This window comes from Pyxicephalus adspersus, chromosome 8 (assembly GCF_032062135.1).
Source record: "Pyxicephalus adspersus chromosome 8, UCB_Pads_2.0, whole genome shotgun sequence".
NCBI lineage: Eukaryota > Metazoa > Chordata > Amphibia > Anura > Pyxicephalidae > Pyxicephalus > Pyxicephalus adspersus.
In genome coordinates this window covers 50,020,232-50,042,232 of record NC_092865.1, presented here as the reverse complement: position 1 = coordinate 50,042,232, position 22,001 = coordinate 50,020,232, and the positions used below count along the sequence as shown (strand labels likewise).

General features: G+C 40.9%; 1 protein-coding gene across 2 annotated transcripts in view; it reads left to right on the top strand.

The window, feature by feature from the left end:
* The window catches only part of PLXNA1 (plexin A1), a 224,154-nt gene that overhangs the window by 15,435 nt on the left and 186,718 nt on the right, over positions 1–22,001 (top strand). For both annotated transcript variants that reach the window (XM_072420537.1, XM_072420539.1), the window contains exon 2: positions 14,046–15,368. In XM_072420537.1, the coding sequence (XP_072276638.1) occupies positions 14,202–15,368 (1,167 nt within the window). In that variant the 5' untranslated portion in view covers positions 14,046–14,201. The remainder of the gene's footprint in view (positions 1–14,045; positions 15,369–22,001) is intronic.

The window sequence follows — 22,001 nt, the reverse complement described above, 5'->3', positions numbered from 1 at the left end:
TGTTGTCCTATTTGACAGATTTTCCCTTACTTCCTATCAGAGCAGGAAATGACAGGAAATCTCATCTCAGAGGGACACAGATGAAAACCAAACAAGGAAGGGTTCTGGTGCAGAGATGTTACAAAAGATTTGTGTTTTCTCTATGCAGTTCCATTCATTGTTGTTGACCTGAGAAATAAACATTGTTGCTAAAAATAACATTAAAGCATATACATGGAAGAAAACCCTGTCCTCCCTATACCTTGCCATGAATGGAGCCATTTGTTTATCTTTGGGCATATGTTTTTATAATTTAACCTTTTTGGTATACAGGGGTTAAAGTTACCCAAGATGTGAAATCCTGTAAACTCCATGATGTGCAGCTGATGTATTCATTACTTGGCCGTCTATCAGTGTCTGGCCGGCTGGATGAGTGTATCGGATTTTCACCTGAGGCCAAATATCTCCTATTGATACCCGATACTCGGAGTGGTTGGGGAATGTGCGTCTACAGTTACATTATATCACTGCTACGTTGCAGATGCACCAATCATGGCCACAGCGCTTAGAACAATTTACCTGGCCATGCTGGGGCCTCTCGGCTTATAAGGACAGGTGTGTCCTAAAGTGATCGGTGTCTATTGCTTTAGCACAGAGGCAGATTTTTTTGTACATGAGCTGCTTCATGTACATTGGCAGGGCACAGCTGGGTACCATTCGGGTTTTGGATTCGTTAATGCAGGGTGCATATATTACTGTTCATGGTGTCACACTGTGCAAATATAAACAGGGCATCAGTTTTCCTACTGCGAAAAAATGTGCTGCAACATTTTTTGCACCTACATCTAATTTTTTTTTTTTAACCCCTGGATGATAATGGCATCTGCATGGCAATCTCTGTATACTCACCTTTGTTTTTATTCCAGTTATATCACATTCTCCTATAACCTTTTTTTCTCAGTAGGTAGGTCTCTTAAACATCTTCCAGTGAGCTCAGGGTTGGAGAGGTCAGATCCTTGATACTCATGTCTTACAGGAAGTTGTTTTTTTAATGTTAGATGTCATTGAACCTGGAACACAATGGGTACTCTATGTTCTTCCTAGCCCCTTTTAGCTGGGCGCACCACCTGGCACTTTTCAGTAACCAACCGGCTGATTTTGGTGGTTACTAAAAAGTTGGGTCACAATAAAAGGGCCACTACCCACATACAGCTTCTTTCCACCTGGCTTAAAAAAATTCTGGGGAGAATACTGGGAACTGGACCAGTGTATGGGTAGGTCTGCAGTGTACAGCACTAAAGGTAGGATCACCATAGCAGCTGAAAATGATTATATTAGAGCTTCTGAGAATCCATCTCTTTATTACCCAAAGTAGAATTGGGTTTTAAAGCAACCTGGCCATTCAGTGCTTTTACTTTAATTCAGTGAAATGCATATCCAACAATGGGCAGAACTCACTTGGGGCTACCGGTGGAGGCCCATGTGGCCGACCTGGGTACATGGCCCTCATGCAATGGCATAGTTTGCACCTCTTTATATCCGGCCCTGCTTTAATTACCCCTGCCCTCTTGCTTTATTATGTTGTTCCTTCCACCAAGTGCTTAGTACTTCTGGGTGTAAAAGGAGCTTACCCCATGTGCCTTGTTCTATGTACAGATACCACTGGAGTACTCCCATCAGCTGGACGGCGCAGGTGGCTACAAAAGCTACATTTGTTAGCGTGATCACATCCCTTACCGGATTTAGAATAGTTAATCCTTTTTATAGAAGGTCTTGGTGTAGGTTAAATTCCCTTCTTTTAAGTGTGCGTACGAGTCAGAATATAATATAACATTTGAAGCATTAAAAGGAGATTTCGGAAAAAGAAAAAAAAAAATCTTCAAAGCCGCAGTTGCTCCAGGGAATCCATTTTTATTCGGTAATGGATTCTTGTGTTAGGGGAAGGTCTTGTAAAAGCAGCGAGTAATGGGTCCTTTTTATACTGATGTTCTGTTATTCGACAAGCTCATCAAAGACAGCCGACTTATTTTTTTTTAAAATCTCTTTCACGTAAAAGGCCAAATTAAATGGATGGCAACACGAACGTGAAGAAATGACTTTCTTTAGCTTTTTCGGACCTGTGAAAATGTCCTCGCTCTGTCTTTTTTTCATCTGCCGATTAATGTTCTGGTATCAAGTGGAAATTGAAAGATGGCTAAGCAACTGACTGCGTGGCTTACCCATAATTCACTTCTGTGGCTTGTTGACATTCATCGCGTGAATTCATTGTGCAGCAGTTGGTTTAGCTGCCGCTGCATTTGTTTTAGGGGGGATTAGTCGCTGTTTGGAACTGTTTAGGGGTAAAGTGTAGGTCTAGCCCATTGTTTCTCGAACTTATTAACATAGGGCAAATCTTTAAAGATCTTCAGGGATCCCCTTCTATATTTACCTTGGTCACAGTACATTTGTGTGGTCAGTGGTAAGAATTCCTCTTACATTGCTGGCCATTGGGAAGAATGTCACCCTTACAGATAGCCAAAAATACCATTGGTGTCACTTACACTGACCTGAGAGTCCCAAACTTGCCAGTTGCTTGAGGAACCCTTGTTGAGAAACACTGGTCTAGCCAAATCTGTTCTATGGAGAGAGGAGAGGGTAAGAAGAGCAAGCTCACCTAGTTGTGCTCTTCCCATTGAAATGCACAATGAGGTCATTCTCAGTCGGCCATTTAACATAGGGGGACTGCTGTACAAATTTTCACCCAAGACGAGCATAACTGTTCATCTCGAGAGAGAATCATCTATGTGATTGTGAGCCCCTTTGAGGGACAGCTAGTGACATGACTATGGAGTAATATGTTGGCACTATATAAATACTGTGTAATAATATTTTTATTCTGGGGACACATCAAAGCATCAAAATCTTGAAGGACTTAACTTCTTTCTACCTTATCCAAAAACAAAAATACCTTCAATACATACAGTATAATAGTAGTAAAACTCCCCACATATATGTTCCATTCACAAAGGATAAGGAAAAAGTGAGTTATTTTCAGCCATGATTTATAAATGACTCACAAGACCCTTATCCTTGTGTAATGCTTCATGAATTGAGCCTACATTTTTTTTCCTGGTTTCTTTGAAGTTGTATAACTGTAGCTTTTGATTTTTATACCCGCAACCCTTTTATCCCTTGGAAGGGTCCTACTATTTTTATGCTGCTACAATATTGTATCCGGTATTTATATCTCTCTGCATTGAACATAATTATAGAGCAGTCCTAGGCAATGAGCGGGCCATGGTCTGTGAGATAGACATTGTTTCTGCAAACGCTGCAGCGAGTTTATTTTATCATTCAAACATGCAACATTGTAACTTCATAGCAGGTGAAAGGCTGCAACCTGGAAACGTTTGGAAGCCAGGTAAGTATTTCCAGCAAAGGCAGCTTCTATTAGGAAAGCTTTATTGTAGATGGACAGGTCTAAGATCTGAAAAAAACAGATCAGCACAGAAAAAAGTAAAAAGTTTTATTCCTCAAACTTATTGACAAAGAATTGTTAATTACCGCTGCGTCGCCTTCTAGTAGAAATATTAATTGGGTTTCCAATCCGGGTTCGTGTTCCTGGCAGCTAATGAGCTGGGACAGAACAGGATCAATAGTCCCTTGATAGGGCTGAATAGATGTTGTGTTGGAGGGGAAAGGGGGGTTGATCGCGACAGACAAAAGTGGCGATTGGTTAATGATACAGCAGCTCGGTCCATTGTGCGGGAGTGGTTGCTGTGCTGTTCTCCAGATGTGCCTGTGCGGAAACGATTGAACAGCTGGAGCTTTGCATTTTGATCATTTCTGTAGGAAGGCTGAAAATGGCAGAGAGTGGCCCAGTTTAGCAATTGGTGTTTGCAGAGTGGGATGTAAACAAGAAGCTGCCATTCCACAGCCCTACGGCTTCTGCCTACTTACCATATCGCGAAATGTGCACCAAGCGTGGCTTGGCTTTCATCTGTCTCTGTAGTAGAAAACTTGGTGATCAAATGTTTGCATATGCTCTGTTCCCCTTGTCCGTGTATGTCACAAAAATGCATTTTGGATGCCCCCATTTATTTCTAATAGTTCCCGAACACACAAACGTGCAAAACTAATGCATTTTTACCCTTAACAAGGTCACAAATACCTTGGTTGCCTTGGGGTGCATTGAATTGAAAGGGCTTGGATGCTCTTTTGTCATCTGTGGACAATTGTTAAGGGCCTAGGGATAACATGTGGCCCATATGGTGCAAATTTATTCTCAACAAAAACTTTCAGCGGTGTAAATGGCTGCCAAATGACTAGTAGAGTCCAGGAAGTTAGGAAGCAACGGTTGTGTCTTTGCATGCAGCGGACATTGCAGTTCAAATATTCTTTGCAAAAAATGAGAATGGTTTTGCTTTGGGTCAATCTTCGTTTATGTAGTGGGTTTGTTGAAATGCATTAATACGTGTTAATATGTGGTCCATTAAGGCATTCTTTGATTGCAGGTTTCCCCCTAGAAATTTTTTTTAAGCTGCGTGGGAAGAAGCTGTAGGCGGGTGGTGGCCCCTGTATTGTGACCAAAAGGTAAACAGCCGGGTGGTTACTAAAAAGTGCCAGGTGGTGCGTCCGGCTAAAAGGGGCTGGGAAGAACACTGGATTGGGCTGCCAATGCATCACAGCAGGTGAACAAAATGTGCATGAATCTTTTTTGCCACACCAAAGTGCATTATTTGCACACAAAAAAAAAAAACTCTAACCATTCTTATTGGTTGAGTTAGCAGGCAGTGTCGATGTGGCTCCTTTTTTGATCAATGAACTGCATGCATGACCAAAGCATGTCTGTGCTTTATCCTAATTTCTGGCTGGCTCCTGGATGTATTAATGTTCCTTTCCAGGTTGATACGGGCCCATGTTTGCTTTCTCTGGAAGGTTTGTAAGATTCAGAATTGCGAAGCTGGCACATGAGGAAACCCCAGATTACACAAGCATTACGGATAAATTTAGCCGGTTACTATTCACTGCCACGGGCTATGTACATTTTAAAAATAGTCATTAAAATACCAGAGCACCCGTCTAATTATGTAACTCCGCTCCATGCTGGATGTGTGGCCTACGGAGTTTCTCGCAGGGCGTGCCAAGGATGTTGCTTTACTCATCTTCCAAAGTTTATCCTGCATGTTCTCAGACTGGAATGCTGAATTGGTGATCCACCAGAGCAATCATTATAGGAAAAGGCACATTATTAAAGGACAACTCTGCCTGAAGAACAGACAAATTCAAAAGGCTTTGTTCAGTGAGTCTGTAACCTCAGGTAGCTACATTGATGCTCTTAGGAGAAAACGGATCAGTGCCCTAACAAGCAAAGCTCTATTGCTTTCTACAGCAATTCCTATGAAAAAGGAGGGGCGATCCCAGGTAAAACCCAATAAATTTGCAGCATCACTTTCATTGCCCTTTCGCAGGCTGAGAGTGGATCCAAGACCAGGCTGTACTGTTATCTGTAGGGGGTCACCAGTTTGTATAGTGCTGTGTAGCAGGGGGGATATATCACAAGCCCAGCTGTACAGACCTAAAATCCTTTTGGCAGGTAAGATCATTCCCGTATGAATCTATTTTAACATTTGCAATCATCTGGTTGCCTGGGTGAGCTAGCATTATTGCCATGGAAATGCAACTCTCTCTTTTTTTTTTTTCTTTACTTAGATACCAATATCATAAACTAATATTCTACTATCTTTGAAATACCTGCATCTCATTACACTAGGACGATTTAGGGTCGCTCCAATCTTTCTGTAAGCTCCATGACAATATAAAATCACAAGCAATCAATGGCTAAGTGTTGTGATCATTTGTTAAGCACATGGAACAAATGACTTTCTATTGTGTAGCATATAACCGCACAACGCTTCATTGTGATCACCACGCAATGCCACTTGTGTAGCTTACACTATAGAGAGTTATTTGTTCCATCTGTTCAGAGATCACATCTTACCGTTTTATAATTGCTGGAAGTTAATTATTGTGGAGTAATTATGCTTCTACAACTCTCCTGTCTAGCCTTGTGCAAAATCAGGATTGCAAATAAGATCTTTTTGTTGTTAATGTGACAAGAATGCCCCAAAAACCTTCCACTGAGCTATTTTGGGGCTTTGGTAGATGAACGGTTTCGTAGTAGAGATTAACAGCTGCTACAAATCTTTAATGCCAGGGATGAGTGCCATTTGTAGCAAGTGATTTATTTGCTAAAGTCACCGGCGCTTTGTTACCAGGAAGTCATTTGTTGCTGCCAAAGCAAAACTGTTGCCACAGCATTGCGTTAGTGTAGTCTGCTGCAGATGGTTCATGGAGGTGAGCTAGTTCATCTGGGCATTGAGGTTGTGGTGCGGTCAGTTTTTCCTGTCACCGATGAACTGTACATGTAGCTTCGCACTTGCAGCCACTGATAGGAAATGAAGGAGCTGGTAGTGAGTGGTTCAGTAAAAAGTACAAACAATAGTTCATAAAATGGCCCACATTGAAAATTGGCCATCAGGCAGGTTTTTACATGCCCAGTTGTCAAATATGTTACACCATCCCAGCCTAACTAATCAAGAGGGCCGAAGATTGAAATGCAGAGAGAAGAAGGAACAATATGGCGGCCCCTGTGATGGAATGGGGACAAGAGAGTATCAATGGGTTTATTTCTGTTAAGAACCAACACAAAAGAGTGGATGGCAAGGTGCACTTGCCCAGAAACCCCCATCCCCGGTGTAATTATTGCTGAGCTAAAACACAATCTTTTAGGTAGTGATCTACAAATCACTTAAAAGTTAAGTTGGCATTTATAATGACTAATAGTAGGGTTTTCTTGGCATGAAATGGGGAGCCATTGGTGCAATTTATCACCCATGTGACCTGACTCAAGGAGCTGGAATAGTAAATGCAGAGAAGAGGCTGCAGTGCCTGCAGCTTAATAGGGCATGCCGCATCAAGGAAATGTAAGGGTGGTCTTTACTTACTTGCAGTTGATATGCTTTTTAAAAAGCCCCTCTGTGCAAAAATGGGTTCTGTAAGAAATAGGAGCTTGTATAATAATTAATTAAAAGTTCTCTTTCCAATTTATGAACGAACCTGTTACAATTTGACGTCAGAATCACTTTCAAAAATTAGATTGTCAAAAGATACCAATGAAAAATTAAAAACAAGCCCTATAGATTGATCGGAAGAGAATTACCAATTTTACCCCAATAATGAATGGCCTTCCGTTCCCAAATTGAGTTGATGCATTTCAGGAAGTTGAATGATTTTTTTTTTTCTTTAGCCATGAATTTGTCGTTTTAGAATGGGGCCTCGGAAGCCCCAGATGATGGATGTAATTATACCTAATCAAAGCCACTTCTTACCTCATCTTTCATTGCTCCTGTGTGGTCAGTAGCAGAATAAGATTACCTTGAGCCCTGGGCGGTAATCAAGACTGAACGCCAGAGCGCGGCACACATGGGCTCAATAAAACTCCTATAATTATATAAATACATTTTCCTCAGGTTGAAGGAAATGGGGTGATGAAATGCTCTTCCAAAAAAGAAAATGTTAAAGGCACAGGGGGGCTGGAACAAAAAATATGCAGAATGTTTTACGTCCATCATAGATGTTATTGTTCTTGCATTGTTTCTTTGTTCTTTTTTATATGGTTTATTTTTCATTGTCATTGGTTGGTCATTGCATCTTCAGATTTAGTTCTGTTTGTCTTAGAGTTTGTTTTCCATAAATCTCAGGTTATAAAATGCAAAGTTGGCTTTTAAAGCCGAACTCCAAGCTAAACGCACAGGTGAAATAAAAATTTGTGAGCTGGTTTACCTGTCAGTGGGTTAGCAATTTGCTTCAGCTGGTGCAGCCACCCAGCCATACGGCACAAACAGGATCCTGACCTCCAGTGCACCTAAAAGTAATTTCCAGATAAAATCGTTATTGTGTTTATTTATTTACTTTGCATCCAATAAATATGAGTACCTAAAACTTGATAATGGCCTCTAGCATGTTCCAGCATCACTTAGGAATGCTATGAGAATGCATGTTTGCTAAAAGAACATGCTGACTCCAGGGGAGACATCACTACTTCAGTCCTCCCCTTCTCCTTTGTTGTCCATTCACAGCCTGGGGGCAGGGAGGTGACTAAACTTATATTGTTTAACTGCAGTAGAGGACATGTAAATTAACATAATGCTGCCAGACACTTCAGACAAGTTGGTGACCTGAGGACAGGGTTGATGATATTGCATTTCTATGGCAGGTAAAACAACTCCCTCTATATGTATCTCTAAATGCCTCTTCTGATTGGACAAAGCAGGAGCAGCAGTGCATTATTGCCCCAGTATAGGCATATTCAGTATTACATGGATTGTATAGAAGAGCTTTGATTGGGTCAAACTTCTGACCCTCGTCCTTCCAATCCATAGATGATTAGGATGGGATTCAGATACTTAAGTAATTGCATTTTTAAACCGGTTCTATTTTTAAAGAAATGCAATTTCCTCTGCTGGCTGCATTACATTCGGTGACTCGGAAAGAAGGGAGTTTGTAGATGACCCTGCTGTAATTTTGTGTCTGACTGTGAGCGATCTCTGTGCTGCTGAACCCGGATAGGCAGGAAACTGAAGTTTTTCCGGAGTGTTTCAGCAGGAATTCAGGTTCTATTTATTGTAGTCCCATGTTTCCCTTGGCAGGGAGCTGAGTGGTGACCCAAGGACAGTATAAATTCTCTGTGCTATCTCTCCATTTTTTTTCCTAGGAAATTTGCTTCCATTTTACATAACATAAGGGGGACAAATTTATTTAAAAGCCAGTCTGAAACAAGCCGTCTCTGTACGAACATAGAAAATAAATGCGTACAAAAGGTTTTATAACTGGACAATTCCTTGCAGAAAGATCTGTAGTGGTTTGTGTGACATTCTTGGGTGGCTTTAGGATTCCTTGTTTTAGTGATTAAGCACAGGCTAGTACGACTGAGCTCCTAACATCTCCTATGTAATCTGAATTTAGGATTTTTTGTTCTATATCTGCATTGAGTTCAGTTTTAAAATATACACATGAATGCATTTTTTGTATTGTTGTTAAATTATTACATTGTAAGCCATGTGTGCCAGAATTTGACTTGGTATCAGCCTTTTGCAGTCTAAAAGCAGCAAGTTTCATGGTGGAAGAAAGATTAAGCAAACAAGGAATCAATCAATTGCTGCTGCAATGCTCATGTGCAAACAAAGAATGTTTTGATAGGAGTGGAGAGCAGAAAGATGAGCTTATCTGTATGTTGCTTCTTTACCTGTGCAATAACAATATAATTAATTGCAATGGAGAAGTATTAAATCTCCTGCTTCCATGCTGTGATATTTGCTCACATGACCTAAGAGGAGTCTTGGGGTATGTTCAGACTGGCAATGAGGTTACGTTGATGCCAATTCCTTATGCCAGTGAACTGCTGCCTCAGCTGCAGGTTTATTCTACCTGCAAAAGCCCCATAGAGAATTAGCCCCATAGAGGCAGCAGTAAGGTTTGTTCGCTGCCTGCTGTCAAATCATCAGATGTTGGTTCTGAACCTACAGCCCTGCAGGTCTGAACTAACCCCTATGGTTTCTTTGGTCAAAACCTTCACAGAGGTGTCTGGCCTCTGTCCTTGCTCCCACTTGACATGGTTGGCCATGGCCTGTGCAACCCGGTGCTGCATTGTAGGAAGAAGGGCATGCTTCTGAAAATGCTAGATGCATGGCTGTCCCTGGCTTTAATGCTTTTTTGAGTTGGAACAATTCGCAAAAAATGGAGACTCTTGGTTTCTTGCTTGTTGTTTCAGGTAAGGCTTTGAACAGCTGGGCAACTTTCAATTTCAAAAGAAAAGGACAGCAGCTTTCTTTCTCGTTGTGTTGTCTTCCTTAAAGTTGAAAACTTTAACTGTTGTTTTAGCTAACCTAAAATCTAGCCCTAATACAGGAAGTGGCAAAGCTGCAAAAGCTCAGTGCCGCTTTGGCTCATGCAATCCTTTTGTTCCTGACGGCTTCCATTATTTTATTTATTTTTTACAGAGCTGATTGTTTTATAATCACAGTTCCTGTTCACAATCTTGCAAACAAAATTACATTTAGTAATTAAAACCAAACACAACCAACTGCATTTTTTTTTTGAAGGAATAAAATTATATTTGTCCCGGGGCTAAGTGCCAAAGAGTTTGTGGGTGTTTAATTGGCTGATGGGACTACCAGGAAATCAGTTTAATGGATGCTGCTTATGAAATGTGATTAATCGTTGCATCTGTCATTTTGCATCCATGGCAGTGGAAGATGCAAAGGCCATTCTGACTAAGGAGTTAAGAGGCCTGGATTTCTGAATAATTCCATCTGACCTTCTGGGTTGGCTGACTAAGCATCCAGATTGGCATCTGTGTAATATAAATCGTGGCAGGCTTTGGGTCAAACCCTTGCTTTGCAGCCCTGAGCATCAAGTTTAACGGCTACCGTAGACACTGGTTGAATGGAGGTCATATTCTTTTCAGTGCCCTGTTAGGTTTATCTCAAGCGGTTTAAAAAAAAATATATAAATATCTATTCCCCATGTTTAGCCATTGCTGCAATTCTTGGCTCCTTTTTGGCACAGCTGTCTGCAAAAACGTATTCAGTTCTGTTTATGCTTATGCTATTCTGGGTTCAATGAAACCTGCCATCATTCGATCCCTTTCCTGTGAGCTCTGGGCTTCATAGACACAACTCTGGGCATTATAGACAAGGGGCACCATAGACATAACTCTTCTTTTACTTAATGTTTGTACCCAATCCTGGTGGTAATGCCGGTGAATGGTAGATGATGCCCTACTGCCCTTTGGACATCTTTGCCTTCCAGTGACATACACAAGATTTTAATTTTGCATTGCATGGCTGTTGGCATCGAGTGAGCTCACAGGGCAAGGTGTATGGCAGTGCCAAGGTCAATGTTGGTTTATGGCACAAAATAGTTCCCTCACTATTGGCCGCTTCCACTTCTACATTTAATATGAAACCTTGGCCACTGTGCAGACAAAAGAACTCTGCCGTCACGCTCCTAGCAATGCAAATAACATAAAGCTCCTGTAATCTTACTTGTGACACTTCTTTTTGCCCTTGTTTTGTAACTTGGTAAAACCTCTCTTGTGACATTCCTTATCAAGGCCGATTAGAGCTGCTTGAAAGGCTTTATAGGGCCTCTGACACCTCAACTTTCTTACTGTTGTGAAATTCTTTGGAATAGTTCTTGCAAAGTGTTTAAAAGGGACCTTAACCTTGCCGGTTTTATTTCCCTCTCTAAATTTCAGGACCAGCAAACCTATAAAAGCACCATGAATATCTTTTACGGATTCATTTGGAAATTTTTCTCAGTTCTCCAGAACTCAAGATAAACATTTTATTAGTGGCGTGAAATTTTTTCTGGTGGTCTCGTGACTTCTGAGAACCTTGTACAGTTTTCCTTCGGCCTATCATGGTGACAACCAAAAACAAAAGATTTGATTTTTTTGAAGCTCTCCAAGACTAGATAAGATAGGAGTTTTCAATCCTGGACTGGATCCATTCTACATTTGCTGTATCACTCAGGTTCTCCCTTGATAGTTTATTTTAAATAAAGCTTTATTAAATCATAAGTTGTTTTTTTTTTTTTTTTTTTTATGCAAATAAATCTTTTAAAGATCAGTAAAATCAAAACTGATAAAATTGCAGGTGGATGGATGCATCTGTCAAATATTTATATTCTGACATTATTTGGTATTTAACATTTTCTCTTGTGCCTCAATCTCTCGCTTGCTACAACAGTTCTGTTCTCCATGTACCTTTGTCAATAATTTTTTGCCTCCCCGGATAAGAGAGGCCTGCGCATTGCCGGTAGGCGAGGGATTCGGTATTAAAATACTTCAGTTTGCTGAGAATTGCCATCTACTTCATAAGATTTAATATTTCAAATATAATTCAGAGAATCTTCAACTGCTCATAAATTCCAACGCCAATTCCAAACGTGTCTTTTGTGATTGAGACAATGGTTTTATAATTTCTGGCTTTTATCTGAAGTGGCAAATCGATGATGCACACTGTAATTCAAGTTCATATGAAGACGAGCTATTGTTTATCGTTAATTAGGAATCAGGCCCGAATTTATGAGAAGAATCCACTCTAGGGTGCAGTTTCAGGCAACCAATCGGTGAGCTTGCACTGTTATCTGGCAAACTCAGCAAATATACTGAAGTCAAAAAGTTCATTTGTTTTGCTGTAATCTTTGTTTTTAGTAAAGCACTGCAGCCTGAAACTCATAGGGCAGTGTACCTCCTGAAACTGTGCTGTGTTCACTTCCTCCCGTTCTGGGTGAAGGTCAAAAGCCGAAGTAAAATGATCAAATACTGGTGGGAACTAATTTTAGATCCATATGCCAAAAGTGTTTTATTCTAGGAAGCTCTTTTGTGCTTAAAAGTTGACTATAAACTGATTTTATAGGGGACTCCTGCAGGCTTCATCAACTTTATCCACCGGGGGTGGTTGGTGAAAACCAAGAGCCACCCATCTAAACTGCCTTCAATCAAGCATGACTATGGCAGGTTGTCAACTGGCCATGGAACCAACCATGCAAGCAAGTCTTTAGTTACAAGGCATTCTTTATTGCAACAGATTTCATGGCGGCAGTTGACACCAGCCAAGGTTTGACCGCTATCAGAAATTATTTGGTCGTGGTCTAACTACGATGGTTCCCTTTTATAGTAAGCTGCACTATGATAATCTGGCTACTCTTCTTTTCTACATAGGTGAAAATGTGAGCCTTGTCTGCGAATGAGTGTGGATCATCTAGCCAAACTTTTTGATCCCAAAGAATGCTTCAAATAATATGCAGTCTTTGCAGAACTCCTTCTAAAATGTCATTAACAATGATTTTTATTGGTTAAACAGATGTTTCAATAACAGAGTAAATCAGATACATCAAAAGATAAGGGGGGAGTACCAAATTCAAGGGGTATGGGAACAACAAGCTGGAGATTTGTTAGGTCAGCTCGGGGTGCCACCCCTACGTGTCCATTGGCAAGTTCCATAATGTTCAATGTGGAGAAGTATGGAAAGGCGGCATTCATGGAGATACAGTGTTATTGAGTTAGAGCTAAATCTAGGATGGGGCAAAACTAAAATAATTTCATTTTGGGTCATTGGACCCAAAAAGACCCTTACAATGATGGTCAGTGTGAAGAATATCAGTGGTGGTTAGAGAATTGCTAGGCTGAAGCCTAAATAGAGAACTACCATGAGGTTATATCGGCAAGAAAAAATGTTAAGGCTCAAATATGCCAGGTTGTACCCTTTTTATTCAAATAACCCATGTACCCACATGGCGGACATTTATATGCAGATCCTCTTTGTGACAGCACTCAGGCTTGGCCATTGGTCACTTAGTCACCAAGGTCTGTCCAATTGCAATATCAGATGCATACAAAAGACATTCAGAATAAAAATACCAATTACATGATACCACTTCATTTTACACTATAATAAATAAAAACTCAGTATGGGTTCTGTAGGTAAGAAATGCATTTTTCAAACCTTCATCTAGTTAGGGATGTTTCCTGTTGAGCTCTGGTCTCCCATCCTCCTTGGCTCCTTCTGCACAGTGAGTCCCGTAATTGAAATGTCACAGACACTTTTGACAGGACATCAATAATCCAGAACTGTGACACTTTTTGTTTGCCTAATTTTTTCCTCCCTCCATGTGGAAATACGCTTTAGCCTAAATTTACAGACTGTAAAGCTGTCTGCTGGGACTTCGTGGAAGGTAATATTTAAAGGAACAGGTATTGATTTTGGAGAAAGTGTAGTGTGTTCCCGTGGGTATGCCATTAGTGCTTCAGTTATTTTTAAAGTGGTAAAATTGGGCAGGGCCCATGAAGTGGGTGCAGGTAAAATGCCACCTGAATACGAATTCTTTCCCTGAAGCTTGAAAATATGTTGAGCCAAGAGTACAAAATTAACGTAATAATGTATATTTCATGAAATGCAATTGTGTATAATTTTACAAAGATTCTTGATGCTAATTTTTTTCTCTCTATTGTTTTACAGGTATATCCTGGCTGACTGTTCAGACCGTGTCCTAAATGAAGCTTTCAGCTCAGGGCCACTTGGAAACCTAGCCCTCTTTTTACCCACTCCCCTCCCAGTCCTTTAATTTATTTTTTTTTTGGTATAATTTTCATTGCTTTAATATTATTCTCAAAGATGAAGACCCAAACGTGGAGGTCTCTTCCTTTCCATTTATGGACTCTTTTGTTTTTGGGGGGCTCCTGGATTCTTCCTGGGAATGGTTCTCCTAAACCTTTTAGAACTTTTACGGGCAGCGAATGGAGCTTGACTCATTTGGTGGTGCATAACAAAACTGGGGAGGTTTATTTGGGTGCTGTAAACAGAATTTTCAAACTGTCAAGCAACCTGACCCTCTTGCGCACCCATGTTACAGGCCCCATTGAGGACAACGAAAAGTGTTACCCTCCTCCTAGTGTCCAGTCTTGTCAGCATGGACTCATCACCACTAATAATGTCAACAAACTGCTGCTAGTAGACTACTCATTGGATCGTTTAATAGCCTGTGGCAGTGCCTCTCAGGGCATTTGCCAGTTCCTACGTCTTGGGGACCTTTTTAAGTTAGGAGAACCTCACCATCGTAAGGAACACTACCTTTCCAGTGTTAATGAATCTGGCACCATGTCTGGAATCATTATTGAGGCTCCAAATGGGCACAACAAACTTTTTGTTGGGACACCTATCGATGGAAAGTCTGAATATTTTCCTACTCTTTCCAGTCGGAAACTTTTGCCCAGCGAGGAGAATGCAGAGATGTTTGGATTTGTCTACCAGGATGAGTTTGTATCTTCCCAGCTTAAGATTCCTTCAGACACCCTGTCCAAATTTCCAACCTTTGACATATACTATGTGTACAGTTTCAGAAGTGAGCAGTTTGTTTACTATTTGACCCTACAGTTAGATACACAGTTGACTTCTCCTGATTCTACTGGAGAGCAGTTCTTCACATCTAAGATTGTCAGGCTTTGCGTTGAAGACCCCAAGTTCTACTCTTACGTGGAGTTCCCCATCGGATGCATGAAAGATGGTGTGGAATATCGTCTCATACAGGATGCTTACCTAAGTAAGCCTGGGAAACGCCTGGCCAAAGAGTTGGGGATCTCTGAAAAGGAAGACATTCTTTTTACAGTCTTTGCCCAGGGCCAGAAAAATCGAGTTAAACCACCAAAGGAGTCTGTTCTTTGTCTGTTCACCTTGAAGAAGATCAAGGATAAAATTAAGGAACGTATTCAGTCCTGCTATCGGGGCGAAGGAAAACTGTCTCTGCCTTGGCTCTTAAACAAAGAGCTGGGTTGCATCAACTCGGTAAGTCTATAACTATCAAACATCCATCTTTAAAACTGATTTTAGGTAAGCAGTAGGTTTTACATGACATTTTCTTTTTCTGTTTGTACTTTTTGGAAGATGAGTGGCCATTCCAGGGACTTTTTGTTCTTTCCTTTTAGAAAGATAGCTCTTTTGAAAAATTGCTGATATGACAACATAAGCGGAAAAGGGCATCTTGTGTATTAAGGATGTATTATGTATCCAAGGTGTGGTGGTCCAGGCCCAGCTTTATTCTGTGGTTTCCTGCAGTGTTTCTCAGTTTAGTTATAGCTATATTTGTGATGCCAATTGGTGCTATATGGTTTTCTATGTAAGATTCTGCTTATCCAGAGGGTAGTTTAGTGTTGTGTTTTATAAAAATGTAAATAAGCACTTCTAATCGAGTACTGAAGATTCTGTTGAGCAGCACAGAAGGAAGAAACTAAGAAAATGTAATACATTTAGAACAATTTCTAGTCTACCTTGACCAGTGAAGTTCTCTGACATTGTCTACAGATGTCTGAGGAGAAGTATCTCCTTGTACAGTCTTTGGTTTGGTTGCACCAGGTGTCTGTGGCTCTAGCTCAGGACAATTTAGTTTTATGGGTAAAGCTCTGAAGGATCTAAATGCTTTTTCTGATCACCACTGTCCTGCTGGAGATCAGCTAGAATTTATCTGCATTCCTCAACTTCAGTAGTCAATCAATTGAGACTATAAGCCAGCATATAGAACCTGTATTAAGAGAAATTTGAAATACAGTTTTAAAATACAGAAAATGCTAAATATTATTTAAATTTGTTAAAATAAAACTAAATATGCAGCTCAGGAATGACAGAATTAGGATATAGTTTCTAATCTGCATAGTAATTCCAGGGCAGCAATATAGCAAGCACTGGAACCCCTGGTTCGTTATGACGACAAGGAATCTAGAACTTTCGGTAGGGTGACCAGCTAGGGAAGCCTCCAAGGAGCCAGGAGATATGAGCTTTGACAGCAATAGAAATAGGGTTCAGCTATATATTTTTCAAGGATCATCGGTGACCTTACACTTGTTCAGCACTTGAACCTTCTTTCAACCTGCTGTTTAGGTCTTTAGATGCTGTAAAGTGTAATAGTAACAACAGTTATTTCTCCTATAATGGTGATCTTCTCTTCTGATTGTTTTCCAACCGACCTAGTACCTGAAAGCGTGCTGAGGAATGGAAGAAATTGCCTGTAAATTGCCATCCTCTTGTAATTTTTGTATAGCCATAGTGCTGAGATTTCAGATTTATTTGTTTTTCATTGTTTTTTTTGGTGATTTGCAGCCCAGGTTAATTTGTTGACGGGACTTATCAGGAAAGATAATCTTTTTGCAGATCAGAGTAATAACATACTTCAGAGAGCCTGCATTTACAGCTGAAGATTAGAGGGAGAGGACTGATCACTCTATCAATAAGAAAGGGGAAATATTTAGTTGCTTTTCCCTGCTGTGGCACATGCAATCATCCCGTCATTTACTTCCCAGGAGGACAGGGTGATGTCTTTGGGGTCCTCACCTGTTGCCTCTCCAATCTGTCCAATGGTGGTGGTGGTGGTGGGGGGGTGTAATACTTTTTTTTTTTATCTGTTCAATTATTTAGTCATGTTGGTATACTTTTTATTTTGCTCAAGAAGCTTTATCTGCATAATTAACTTTATTCACTTGGGAACAATGTTGCAGGCTTTTACTGCGACAAAATACATTTGTGTCCTTTTTTTAGACTGTGAAGGATACTTTGACATTATCTACAAACATTGGCCTTAATTTTCAAGTTCACCCCAACTGAGCTGTAACTGGCAGCTGTGCACAGCTCACCACAGCCTTAGGAGGGAAGCAGAGCATGAAGGGAAGCCTAAAGACTGCCTTTCTTTTCCTCCGCATAACTAACATCAGATTCTGAACCGATATGAAATCCTGTCATGGAGAGGTCCATAGATTTTAAAGAAACCCTAAGACCAGATGTCAGTTTACTAGCTTTAGGTAGCCTCCTGACATCACGAAGGGAACACTCATATTATTTAGTATATGCAACTTGATATAAATATCTTTATACCAACTTTATATCAAGAACTTTAGACTTGCCTATTTAATGTACAGCGCTGCGTAATATGTTGGCGCTATATAAATCCTGTTTAATAATAATAATAATAATAATAAAGGGTAAAAAGGAGATCCTAGACCTGTGATGGTCATCTTACTAGATGTTGTTGGTCTCTTGACATCACCAAAGGCTATACATAGTATTTATTATATGCAATTCCAAAGAACTATGTCAAGTTCTTTGTATTAGCTGCATAAATTGTAAAGAGTCACTAGACCAGTGGTGGTCGGCTTACTAGATATGCGTGACCTTCTGACATCACTTAAGGGAAGCACAAAGTATTTAGTACATGACATTTTAAATAGGACTGACAGGAACTTCAGACTTGCTGCAAAGGGGAAAAGGAGCTCCAAGACCAATGGTGGTCCATTTATTAGATGGAGGTGGCCTCGTGACATGGGCCCTTGATATTATTTAGTATATGCAGTCCTAAAGACTTTCAAAAACGTTGGACTTGCTCCATAGGGATAAAAGAGCTCCCAAGACCAGTGCTGGTCAACTTACTAGATGTAGGTTGCCTCTTGACTTCACCAAAGGGCTATGCATAGTATTTAGTGTATGCATTTCTAGAGAAGAGTGTCAAGAACTTTCGGCTTGCTGCATAGGTATGAAGGAACCCCTAGACCTGTGTGGTCTGCTTAATAGATAGTAATAGTAGGTGGCCTATTGACAGCAACATGGATAGTTTTCTGTATATGCTGTTCTGAGGACTTTCAAGAACTTTGGATTTGCAGCATAGGTATAAAATAGTCCCAAGACCAGTGGTGGTGAACTTACTAAATTAAGGTGGTCTCTTGAGATCACCAAGGGGTACATAGTATTTGGTGTATGCAGTTCTAAAGAAGAATGTCAGAAACTTTGGGCTTGCTGCAAAGGTATGATGGAACCCCCAGACCAGTGGTAGTCGTGGCAGCAAAGATGATATTGCCAGGAGCTGCAGACTTGTTGCAGGAGAAATGGTCAAATAAGAAAGACATGCTAACTAACCATAACTGACCACATGGCCATGATTACAGATCATTGCTCCCCCATTTGTGTTCCCAGTCCTCATAACATTAGTCCCATAGTCAACGGCATTACAAGGCTTTCAATAAGTCCCAATTCCCTTAAGGCAGAGCCACATTGATAAATTCAAGGGCTGCACACTGTGGATCTTGTCCTAATTGTGCATGCACATTGGATTGCTCCCTATCTATGGCCAGCTTTAGAGAGTTCTAATATTAATATTGATGATTATAAATCACAATATTTTGCTTAGATGAAAGTCAACAGGTAGCCCTTACAACAGCATATTTTGTCGCTCAATACATGGAGGTATCTTCTCAGTATACCAACCACATTTAAATTCTATATAGAAATGTTTTAAGGTTACATTTTCTATTTCTATAAAGCAGTTTGTTTAAATATTAGATACCAAGAGCACCATGATGTCCCCCTTCCCTCCCAAGAGGCTGGAGTGGACTAATCCAGTGGCAGAAATGATTCGATTTCATTTTCTAATCCCTTATAAAAATGTATGTGTATAGATTTCTTTGTCTTCCCCTGACCCTAATCTGCATCAGAGTACACTGTTTAAAACAAACTCAGAGGTTTATGTAACAGAGCAGAGAAATGGAGAAAATGGATGAAGAGTCGGCTTACTTGCATCCACAAGCAAATAATTTTTTTTAAAGGTTATCTAAATGGAAGAGCAGAAATGTTATATATTGCAGGTTACCAGATGTGGTGGATGCATTTGTTTTCCCATTTCAGGCTAAGAACATTGTTAGCAAGAATAGAAAGATACCTGTTTATCCTGCCAGAACATCTGGGCCCTTCCTGTAGCTTCCTGTGCAATCTTAAATGATATCCTTAACTAGGTTAACCTTCTCTTCTATCATGTATCAATTACAGAACAAGGATTGCTCAGCTGCAATATAATGTTTTTGGGTTTGGAGATCTTTAAGTTAAAGAACCAAGAGAATGGATGGCTTTAGTGCTTTGGAGTTGTTGGATCCATGGCTCATTCAAAAATCATTCTTTTTAGTTGGCCATACTTGGTCTCATTGCACAATCTTATATAGATCTATCAAGAGCAAAGGCTGATTCTTTCCCCTGTTCTAGTAAAGGGATTGTATGGAATAATGACAAACTCTTTGTGGGGGAGGGTAGCGATTACACCACAAAACATCAAATTTGAATATTTAATTGACAGTTGTGGACATAAGGTTTCTGTAGTGTTGGCTTCTCCAACCTGCTGGAGGTCTGTTGTGCTGCGGTTTCCTTCCTGCGTGCATTGAGACAGGTAACAGCTGTTTGACACGCTGAAGGGAAGTTTATCCTGCAGGCGCTCCACGCTCGCAGATCTGATTTTGTTTTCAAACTAATTCGATATTGTCGACAAATGATGGAATTGTTACATGAGCTCTGGCGGAGCTGAGAGGACGTACGAGAAAGGCCCTTGTACTCCAGTGGCGGCCCTGGCGTGCTGCTGACGCTTGGTGAAAGGTTAACTATTTACGTGCTAGGTTGTGCTTCACGTTAAGTGCATATAATTAAAAAAGGTTGCAACTGGCAACCTCTGACTTATTGGATTGACTTTAGCTCACTTCCTGTTTCTGTGACAGCATGATGAGAAATAAGAGGCTGGTTGTCACTGGCTTGAAATGACATCCACTCTAATCTCAAACAGGGTTCCTCCAAAGGTTGCTAGGGGTCCCTTGAACCATGAGAAATTTGTGCCACTGAGGTCAGTTTAAGTGACACCAATGATAGTTTTTGCCTATCTGTAAAGGTGACATTCATGACTGATGGCTGTGGTTACCAAAGAAATTACTTTTCCAAAACTTTGCATGGAGCATAAAGTTGTTGCTGCTTTGTCCCCATTGGGAAGATCCCCCTCACATAAGCTGTATGCACATAATAGTTGCCAGAGATTAACAGTTGTGCTCGTCTTGGGCATGAATCTGGGATCTGTACAGTGGGTCCCTGGTGTTTTTCATCGATGCACCACGCAGATTGGTGAATAACCAGGAACGACCGTTGTTCAGTCTTTGAGCAGTGGGGTGCCACTCATCCTTCCTCCTCCCATCTCCATTGTACTGAATGGTGCTGGGGTACAGCTTTCATTTCTTGTTATGTCACTAGAAACAATCTGACGACAATCATCCAATGTCCATCGGACGTCAATACAAGTCTCTCGCAATGCCCTGTGTGTTAGGAGTGATGAGGTTTTACAATGGCAGGAAGGTGAACAATTGCTCCAGTGGAGAGTTTTTCATTAAAGTAGGATAAAGTGACCCTCTGCCTGAGAAAAATTTTCTGGACTTCTTGTCCCGGTGACATCGCCATTGCTAAATCCTGACTTTCATTCTAATCCATCTCTGTTCAAAAAATACTAAAAATTTTTTTAACGTCTTTTTTTTGTGGCCCACAGTTTGGGAAAAAAAACATTTTGTTATATTCAACTGACATGTAAATCAGTGTTACAATTATATAAAAAGTCTGTGTGTGTGTTTCCCCAAATACAATTCTGCGTGAACTCCAGAAATCCTCACAAAGCTAATTAGCAGCGGGCCGTCTGACTGGTAACACGCTATTCCTCCAGCTAGTTAATAAGCTCAGCTTGTTTGGATTGTGCTCCCCATGACTTGTCAGTGGGGAAGGGCCATTCAGGGTTCCTGGGTTGGGATTAATCTCCTCCTGCCAGGCCATCATTAGTGAGGGCTGAAGGATTTGCTGAAAGCCGAGAATCGCTCCTTCTTCCTCTCTCCTGGTGCTAATTATCATTTATTAACTTTATGTTGTCACTCAGCTGGCTCCCCCTTGGGAAATTAGCTATGGATGGAATCTAGTGGGGGGGGGGATCATTTGGACAGGATTGGGGGGGGGGGGTTCAAGGGGAATGAGTTGGCTGAAGGTCCTTCTTGTACTATTAGTGGTAACCTATCTGTTTTCACTGGTTCATTCACAAAGTGCAGCTTACAGGATTGGTGGGAGGACACATTGAATATGGATGTTGTATTGTAAATTGTTGCTTAGGTTTTAGTGTTTGGACTGACTGAAATGGTTTCTAAGCTTTAATGGATCCACGATCAGTTCGGTATTGTATGTGTGGGCCAGTGGCGGTCAATTGCCTTGATATAGTGGCCCTCAAGTATCACCCCTGACATTACCAAAGGGGTGCTACATATTATATTTTGTTAATGTAGTGCTACAGGAAGCTGTCATAGATGTCGACATGCAATAAGAAATGGCTAGAGACTACAGGCATACAATAATTGATGGTCAGAGACGGCAGACATGCTACAGGAGATGGTCAGAGATTACAGGCATACAATAGGAGGTGGTCAGACTGTAGGGAATTTGGCCAGAGACTACAGGCATAGAATAGGAGGTGGCCAGAGACTACAGTCATACAAAAGGAGATGGGTCTGGAGACTGCAGACCCCGTGCTGGAGATGGGCCCGGAGACTGCAGACCCCGTGCTGGAGATGGGCCCGGAGACTGCAGACCCCGTGCTGGAGATGG